This window comes from Thamnophis sirtalis, unplaced genomic scaffold, assembly GCF_051295495.1.
Source record: "Thamnophis sirtalis isolate CommonGarterSnake01/CBP01778 unplaced genomic scaffold, rThaSir2_p1.2 scaffold_5, whole genome shotgun sequence".
In the NCBI taxonomy this organism is placed as follows: domain Eukaryota; kingdom Metazoa; phylum Chordata; class Lepidosauria; order Squamata; family Natricidae; genus Thamnophis; species Thamnophis sirtalis.
In genome coordinates, this window is record NW_028261385.1 from 12964267 (window position 1) to 12974256 (window position 9990).

General features: G+C 44.6%; 1 protein-coding gene across 1 annotated transcript in view; it reads right to left on the bottom strand.

The window, feature by feature from the left end:
• Window positions 1-5760: 5760 nt before the first annotated feature.
• MEX3C (mex-3 RNA binding family member C) overlaps window positions 5761-9990 on the bottom strand; it is a 38563-nt gene continuing 34333 nt past the window's right edge. Inside the window, exon 2 of the mRNA XM_087715334.1 lies at window positions 5761-7077. Coding sequence (XP_087571460.1) covers window positions 5849-7077 — 1229 coding nt within the window. The 3' untranslated portion in view covers window positions 5761-5848. The remainder of the gene's footprint in view (window positions 7078-9990) is intronic.

Consider the following 9990-nt stretch of genomic DNA (forward strand, 5'->3'; position numbering starts at 1 on the left):
CAGGGGGGCATTTGCCCAGGTTCGCCTGGTGCACCAGTTGCGCCCCTACCTGAACCGGGAGGCACTCGCGACAATCACTCACGCCCTCGTGACCTCAAGACTGGACTACTGCAATGCGCTCTACATGGGGCAGCCTTTGAAGAGTATTCGGAGACTACAACTCGTCCAGAATGCAGCCGCGCGAGCGATTGTGGGTGCACCTCGGTACACCCACGTTACACCTATCCTCCATGAGCTGCACTGGCTACCAATCGGTCTCCGGATACGCTTCAAAGTGCTAGTCGTAACTTATAAAGCCCTTCATGGTATTGGACCTGGGTACTTGAGAGACCGCCTGCTGCCAATTACCTCCCATAGACCCGTTAGATGGCACAGGGTCGGCCTCCTCCGGGTTCCGTCTACCAGCCAATGCCATCTGGCTACCACCCGGGGGAGGGCCTTCTCTGTAGCAGCTCCGGACCCTCACCTCTCTCCAGGCCTTCCGGAAAGCCGTCAAAACCTGGCTGTGCCGGCAGGCCTGGGGTTGATGAGTTCCCCTCCCCTCTTGACTTGTATGGCTGTATGACTCTTGTGTATTTTAATTACGTTTATTGTGTTTGTATCCCCTTTTCCCCTTTTGAGTTGTTCGCCTCCCTGAGTCCCTCCCGGAGAAGGGCGGCATACAAATAAACTAAATCTTAATCTTAATCTTAAGTAATCTTAGCACTTGGCCACCACGGGTGTCCCCGACACGAGTTCCATGTCACGCCCACCATGGCTATGCCCACTCCGTCCACGTCCATCCACTGGCCCTCCGAGGTCAAACAACCCTGATGCGGCCCTCAATATTGAGTTTGACACCCTTGGGTTATCAGTCAATTGGGACCCCTGTTGACCATCATTCACGTCTTAGTCACTTACCATTAGGACTACTGCAATACACTCTCCATGGGACTGTTCTTGAAGAGTATTTGAAAGGTACTAGAAGGCACTGTTGTTCTTCAGTGGTTTTGCTCTTCCATCCAAGGCTGGTTCCACTTTATGTGGGTACAGAGGCAGACATCCTACCCTAAACCTTTGCTACAGCTCGACTCTCCCCCATTCCTGTTTGACTTCAACGTGAATCTGCTGAGTGAGGGTTGGGATGAGGTCATTTATCAGTATCGGGTTAAATATCAGTATGCTGACGATATCAGTTGTACAACTTGGCCTTGGGCCAACCAAGTGATGCTGCTGAGATACTTTATCAGTGCCTGGAGGCTGTGGGCTGGGTGTGGAGAAACCAACAATGCTCAACCTTGCCAAGACTGAATAGCTGTGGATTTTAGGTCCCTCCAGATCAAGTGACTTTCCGTCATTAACCCTGACTGGGTTACACCGCCCTGGTGTGCAATCTGAGGTTTCTGCTGCTTACAGCTCCTGCTTGAAGAGCAGCTGGCAGCCAGGTTCTTGACATAAAGAACGGGGGAGGTATGGCACGATTAGACTAGCAGGATTCTCTGATTGTACCCAATCACAATAAAGGCAGTTCTAATCTTTGTTATCTGCTCAATTGGGACACACTACTGACCATCATTCATGTCTTAGTCACTTCCCAATTGGATTACTACAATGCACTCTACATGGGGCTACCCTTGAAGACTATTTGAAAGGTTCAGCCGGTTCGCAATTCATATGCAACTACAGTTTGGTCACCCCATAGTACAGTGGGACCTCCTGAACGGCTCAGACCACGAACAATTCGGGTGCCGACCCAAAAACCCGCTAAACATTTCACTCAGATCACAAATACATCCTCCGGTGCTGAGTCAACACAGCCACGGCGATTTCCCCTTCCACACCATTTCTGTGCGTGTGCACAAGTGCAGTCAGTCTTGCTTCTGGTCATGACCAAGTTGGGTGCTGACTGAAGTCCTGGAAGAGATTACGGTCGGCACCTAAGGTCCCATTCTATGCCCACAGGACATCACTCTGTGAGGATTGCGCTGGTTTCCACTCGCTTCCAGGGGCTAGTCATGATACTGGTTATCACCTGTATCAGCTGGAACCAGGTGACACCACTTCTCTCTACTTGTTTCTGGCTGCCCCTCTACATCTAGCAGAATGGGCTATTGATGAAAAATTGTAATTTGGCAGGTCCATGATCGATCTTCATTGCTTTCAAAACTTTCAGCCTCCTATGGAACTCAGAAAAATCTGTTATCACTTCCATCAGGGATGGGAAACTATGTCACATATGTCCATGGTGACAGGCCAGTGTTCACCAATACCTGACAACTATTCTCTGTTTGACTTACCAAAGGAACTAAATGAATATAAATAGGCTACCATCCACCACCCAAAGATTAAAATGAATGGACACCAGAGGTGGTATTCAGACCAGTCCTGGAGAACCAGTAGCGGAAATTTTGAGTAGTTCGGAGAACCGGTAAATACCACCTCTGACTGGCTCCTCCCCCATCTATTCTCCGCCTCCCGAGTCCCAGCTGATCGGGAGGGAATGGAGATTTTGCAGTAACCTTCCCCCGGAGTGCAGTGGGAGTGGAGATTTTACAGTATCCTTCCCCTGCCACGCCCACCAAGCCATGCCCATAGAACCCGTGGTAACATTTTTTGAATCCCACCACTGATGCACACCGTCTGTATCAACGTGTGATCTATCATGTTCAGAATGGACATTGGTAGTGAGATGAGAGAGACCAATAGGAACATGGCGGCCTCACAGTTCAGTTGTCTTCCAATTGTTGCAAAGAGTGGTGGTTTGCACACGAAGCTCATTTTCAAAGTGCTAGTGCAGAGGAGATCTGCAACGGCAGTCTCCAAATTGCGCACCCTATCAGCAATTGCATGAAATCAGCTTTTGTAAGGCTGCCTGCATTTAGGCAAGAAAAACAAAAATGCACAGGTACAGTATATGTGGTACCTGGATGAATTGTGAGTGGGATCTTGGGAGTCTTAATGGACCATCACTTAAATATGAGCCAGCAGTGTGCTGCGGCTGTCAAAAAAGACAACACAGTTCTAGGCTGCATTAACAGAGAGATGGAATCAAGATCACGTGAAGTGTTAATACCACTTTATAATGCCTTGGTAAGGCCACACTTGGAATACTGCATTCAGTTTTGGTCACCATGATGTAAAAAAGATGTTGAGACTCTAGAGTGCAGAGAAAGAGCAACAGATAATTAGGGGACTGGAGGCTAAAACAGATGAACGGACTTCCTGAAAAGAACTAGGGAAGACATAATAGCAGCCTTCCAATATTTGAGGGGCTACCCCAAGGAAGAGGGGATCAACTTATTCTCCAAGGCACTTGAAGGCAGGGCAAGAAGGAATGGATGGAAACCAGCCAAGGAATAATCCAACCTAGAACTAAGGAGAAATGAATGGATTGCCTCCTGAAGTTGTGGGTTCTCCAACACTGGAGGTTTTTCAGAAGAGATTGGACAACTATGGTGTAGGGTTTTCTCCTTGAGCAGAGGGGATTGAACCAGGAGACCTCCAAGGTCCCTTTCAACTCTGTTATTTTGAAAGCGTGTATTTAATTATAAATTAATATGTAAATTGTTTTTCTTTTGGAGGGACGGGGGAGGAAGTGAGGGGAACCTTTACCTTTACCATGTTAGTAAATGTGGTGATCTAGATACTATTTCAAATATAAAACTTTGTTGACAACCACCCGCCATGAAAAGTGCGAAAAAGAAAGCATTCGAGTTAATGGAAACAAGTCTTTATTAAGTAACTTTTTTAATATCAGAAAAATAAAACTCTTATAATTCTCTTTACAGCAAATATATAATATCAGTGCTTTGGCCCTCATAAGTTAAAGGCCCTTTTATCATAAAATATATGCTTTTTTTTAAACTTTACTCAAATTGAATTTATAATCCCTATGACCTTTCTACATATACATAACAAAAAGAGTGTAGTAAAATTAGCAAATACTAAACCATATTGAGAGCTTTGTCATTCTGAAGTCTGTGGTTTATAGAAACAGTACACGCATCTAATCTTGTATCCTTGGCTTATTAGCTGCAGTGTACAATATAACAATATACAAAATACATGCTTGGTAAATGGGATTGTTCATATCTACAAGACTCGGCTAAAGATTAAGATTTCAATACTGACATTTAACTATTCTACAAGCTATTAGCGTTAAAGTTATGCATCTCATAATGTAATAATAATAATATTATATGCCATCAAGGCAACTTTTATACTGAAAAAAAAATCATAAAATAAAAACCGTTATCTGTAAACTTTTTTTTTTTTTAATATACGAAATGTAACTCTTTCAAGTGGAAAATAAAAAATAAAGATTTCTGTATATTCACTAGTTCAATACACGTAGAATTTGCTATTCTGAGAAAACATTATTTCATCTCGGGAAGATATTGCTCAAAAAAGAGAGGGAACCAAAGGAAGGACAGATAGAGAAGTGCTTTTTTTTTTAAAAGGAGAAAGAGAGAAAGAGGAGGAGGAGGAAGAAAAATGAAACCCATCAGAACGTCTGAGTGTTCTTTTAAAAACGGGGAAATTCTGAGGGTGAAGTGCTGGAAGGAGAAACATCCACAGGCTGAAATGTACATTAGAGAAATCAACAGAGGTCAATTGTTTTTCCTTGATAGAGGGAAGCGTGGTTTTGAAATGAAATAAACCGTTTTGCTGAGTCTGTCACTGCTATTTATCATTGAATGATACAAAAACGTGGATGTTACTCCTTCCTCTTCCTCCCCGTGTGATTAAAAGAAAAACAAAAAAGGACAAGTTTCACATCATGTGCAAGTCGTGGTTGTAACATAAAAAAATGATTCACATTTTCTTACACTCTTGATATTTGCTAAAATAGTTAAATTTAAGAACATCTTCATCACATGAGCCAATGGAATGTCAGCATCCTCATTCTAGACACAATGGAAGGGAGTAGCAATTCACGCGTAAGGAGCATTGTCTAAGATACTCCCCCGCCAATAAATAACCAAACTGCTACATGTCCCGGGGCTGGAGATCCCGTGTCCCTTGGCAATGATTTGAAACAAAGAAGGCTTTTCCAGGCTTCAGTAATGGAAGACCCACACATTCCTGATTCGCTTAAAGATGCCTCAATTTGCATACAGGATGAGAAGAGGAGGCTCCTCCTCCATCCGCCCCTTAGGACGGTCCTCCGCGAACCACCATCGGCTTAATAAAAACTTCTCGCTTAGGCGACTCCTCGCTCGAATGGCCAGGAAACCAATCGGCAGGCGGTAAAATTATTTGCAACATTAGGTAAATGAAGCCTGTTATTGTTGTGTAAAGGAGGATGGGGTGGGGGGAAAGAAAGCATCCCCCCCCAAACCTGCTCTGAAAAAAACTGGCAGTGTAAAGAAGGCAGCACTGGAAGTTATTTTGAAACATTCATGATCCTTTGCACCGTTTATCCTCCCCCCCCCCCCACCCCGTTAAAGAGTTTCTACGCTCAGGGGCTACACGGGACTTCGCAGTTATTAGAAATGCTTTTGTCAAGATCTGGGCAGACTGCAAGTGCTCACTGTACGCTCCCTCTCTGAAAAACAGATCGAAGGCCCTAAGGCCTCCCCAAAAAACACTACGGCTTCCTTCTAGGACTTTGTTAGAGGTACGGCAGCTGCAACCAAAATGGAAAAAAGATTGGCTTTAGGCCTATAAGGTTAACTGAACAAGCCTGGTTTTTGTGTTTTTTTTCTTTTTCTTTTTTGAAAAGAGTACATGCTTTTCAAAGAACTGTTAGCCTAATCTCAAGAAAGCCCCGTAACAGTCTGAGTTCATTATAAGTTTACTTAGGGGGGTACCATTACATCCAAGCCTTTAAGAGTTTAAAAAGTCCATATATAATATCTCTATACATTTAAGAGTGAATTTGAATCGCCTGAGTAACAGCTGTCTGGCAAACTGGACACGATGGTGCTTCTTTTTCACAGATCTTGTTGGCGCACTCCATGCAGAAAAGGTTGTGGCCACATGGAACCAAGGCAGCGATTACTTCGTTCTCAAAACAGATCACGCAGTCGTGCTTCCGTCTTAACTCCGGAGGGGAACTAGATGTGGAGCCACCGTTGGAAGAAGAGTAGCTGTTGGTACCGTTGGAAAAGGCAGGGATATAGATGGGAAGGCCAACCTGGTTGACGGTGCTGGGAGGGTCGCTTCTCACTCTGCGGGCGAGGGGGTGTTCCAAGGTCTCGGGAAACGTCGGTGACAAGCGAGGGGTGGAGGGCTGGCTCCCTTTCCGCGGAGATTTCACATTACTAGCGGGTTCGCTACCAAAACTGGAGAGTGGGTTGACGGGTTCGAAAGGGGTCCAGATGGTCTGAGAAGGGGTGGGCAAGGAATCGTAGGCGGGAGAGTCGACGGCCAGATCCTCTGCCCCCACGGAAGGCAAGGTCTCTCCAAACCAAAAATTGCCAGTGCTGAATGGACTGGTCGGGCTGAAGTCAGCCAACCTATTGCTTCCAAAGTAGGAGTCGGTGGAACCACTTCCTAGGGAACTGGAGCTGTCGTTTCTGTAATTGGAAATCATCCGGGTGCGACTGGGAGGTGGGACTGGGTGGGAAGTAAGCCAGGCAGATCCAAGGGTTCCTCCTTCAAAACTGACATCTGTACCGTTGTAATGGAAATCGTTTTCTTCGTTGAGCTCAATGTAGTTTCCAGTGCGCATGGCGATGTGCATCTCTATCTCTTCCCGGGCCCGGTCTACATTTTCCGGCATGCCGGTTACTTCAAAAACTGGCTCTTTGTCTCTACTGGGAGTAACTATGTAGGTATGGGTTTGCTGCTGAATTCTTTTGATCGTAGCGCCTTTGGGGCCAACCACCAGCCCGACGACACGGTAAGGCACCCTGACCTGGACTGTAGTCTGGCCTGGCAGGTTGGGGTTACAAGGCAGGCCTCCCAGAGCAGGGCCATTCTTGTTGCGCGAAGCTCTTATCATGGAGAAGTGCTCAGCAGCAGAAAGAATTTCCCTTTTGGCCATGGCGACGTCTTCTTTGCGGCCGGTGACCACGAAAACGGGCTCTTCTCCACGCACGGGGGTCTTGATGTACGTATTGGTTTTGGCTCTCAGGGCCTTGATTTTGCAACCTGCAGCAAGCAGACAGAAACAAACAAAATAAAACATTTTTAATAGATTTAATTTCTTTTTTTAGCCATTTGAAAAAAAAAACATACTCATCTTCTAAGTTACAGGTAGTCTTCAACTTATGACTGGATGTTTAGCAGTCTTTCAATGTTATAACAGACTCCCATTCCCCAGCAAAAAAAGGCAGTTATGACCACTTCTGAAGTTCCAATGGCCGTTGCTCCCTGTGGTCATGGGTGGGTATTGTATTGTATTGTATTTATTTGTCTTGTATGCCGCCCACTCCCGAAGGACTCCGGGCGGCTCACAATAGACAAGGGAAGGGGGAGGACTAGACAAAGACAACACTTTAAAAACAAAACCGCAACATTCACAATTTCTGCTGGGCTGGATGTTTCACAGGCCCCCCGGCCTGCTGGAGCAGCCAGGACTTGATGGCTTTGCGGAAAGACGGGAGGGTCGTAAGGGTCCGGATCTCGACAGGGAGATCATTCCAGAGGGCTGGAGCTGCAGCAGAGAAGGCTCTCCCCTGGGGGGTCGCCAGCCGACATTGGCTGGCGGATGGAATCCGGAGGAGACCTAACCTGTGAGATCTGATCGGTCTATGGGAGGTAATCGGCAGGAGGCGGTCTCTCAGGTACCCTTGGTGGGTGGTAAACAGCCCACATGTATGGCGGTTTGTAGCATCTTATAATCACATGACCCCAATTTATGGATGGGTTGTTTTGTGTTTTTTTTTTGCTGAAAACCGGCATTTACTTCCACTTTTTGGCAAAAACTCCCCACAGTGAGCAATGAGATTACGTAATGACTGCACATTTGCTTAATGACCGCTGGGTAAAAAGATTGTAAAACAACTTACAACCATACTGGGTAGTTTCTATTATGGTCCTAAGCTAAAGCTGCCTGTATTTTGACGGTCTCTATGATCCACAATATGTTCAAACTAAACCCAAGAGAAGCCCTTTCTTTATCAAGGCAGGTAACTTCACAGAGATCGGCACCCCCATTCTCTGCGAAAATTGATGCGTCTGGGAATAAATATTACATCAAGTTTGCAAATTAATAAGCTGAAGGTATCTTTAGTAGCTTCCTGGCCCACCTAAACAAGCTACTCACTTGTGGTTTGTACAAATAAAACAGAGATCCCAGCTTTTGGGGGGGGGAAAGGTCAGGTGGGCTACTTAAAAATAATTCTTCACAGGAAAAAGATCTTGAGACTCTAGAAAGAGTGCAGAGAAGAGCAACAAAGAGGATTAAGGGACTGGAGGCTAAAATAGATGAAGAACGGTGGCAGGAACTGGGTATGTCTAGTCTGATGAAAAGAAGGACTAGGGGAGACATGACAGCAGTGTTCCAATATCTCAGGGGCTGTTCCAAAGAAGAGGGAGTCAAGCTATTCTCCAAAGCATTTGACGGCAGGATAAGAAGCAATGGGTGGAAACTAATCAAGAAGAGAAGCAACTTTGAACTAAAGAGTTATTTCCTGACAGAACAATTAATCAATGGAACAATTGGCCTTCAGAAGTTGTGAATGCTCCAACACTGGAAGTTTTTAAGAAGATGTTGGAGAGCCATTTGTCTGAAGTGATGTAGGGTTTCCGGCCTAAGCAGGGGGTTGGACTAGAAGACCTCCAGGGTCCCTTCCAACTGTTATTCTATTCCTATTCTATTTTACAGAAGGCATTTTACTGTTATTTCCTGAATTTCTTTTATCTTTATAATGTCCTCTCCACGAAGCATTACTTTTAATCACTGCATATTAATGCTAATTTGACTATGTTAAAATTAATGACTAAATTAATTAAACAAGTAATGACTACATTAAGAAAAGCCAGGAACCCTTTCTGAAGGAAGTCGTTCAAGGAAAGCTCCCAAAAACAAAAAGATTAAGGCTGAATGTAAAATGTAAGGATGAATAAAACATGGAAACCGATGTGTTAACTGGAAGAACAGACAAACACAAGTTCAACATTTGGAGGATATAGAAGGAACAGCTGATGAAAAAATCTCTATATAGTGATCAGGTGGACCACACATGAAGACACTTGATGGATCATTACAGAAACAAAAACATGCATTTGGTGTTAAAGAACAAAACTGAAGGTTTTATTTTAGTGGCTTAAGAACAAGCTTTGCTGATTGACTGCATTAAGGTAAAAGCATGAATCAAAAACAGCAAAGGTCGCCTTTGTAGTGGCGCAGTGGTTAGAGTGCAGTACTGCAGCCACTTCAGCTGACTGCTATCTGCAGTTCGGCGGTTCAAATCTCACCGGCTCAAGGTTGACTCAGCCTTCCATCCTTCCGAGGTGGGTGAAATGAGGACCCAGACTGTGGGGGCGATATGCTGACTCTGTAAACCGCTTAGAGAGGGCTGAAAGCCCTATGAAGCGGTATATAAGTCTAACTGCTATTGCTATTGCTAAACGTCCATTGGATCAGTGGCTACAACAAAATTTCACATCCTGAACCCTCAGGAACATCACGACTGATTTGCTAAAATTATTCATTGGAAACTTTGCCAGAGATTCGGACTGGAATTCTAGCAAGAACCATAGGACCATCAAGTTGAGAAGATTTGGGAAAACGAGTGGGTTAAGATCTTATGAGACTTTTAAAGATCCAATCAGACAGGCATCTTGTTCATAATGTGCCTGATATAATGGTTACTGGAAAAAAAAGGTTATTGGTGCTTCTCTACTAGGTGGTACTAGGATTGAGGAAAAACAATTGGAAAATATAAAATATCCGGACTTAAAAGTTCAAACCAGAATGCTTATAGAAAAAGAAATCTGTTGTTATATCAAACGTGATTGGAACTCTTGGAGTAATAACTAAAGAGCTTCCTTGATATCTGGACGTATTGAATCTATTCGACCTGAACTCTCTAACTTTACAAAATCCCACATGCTTGG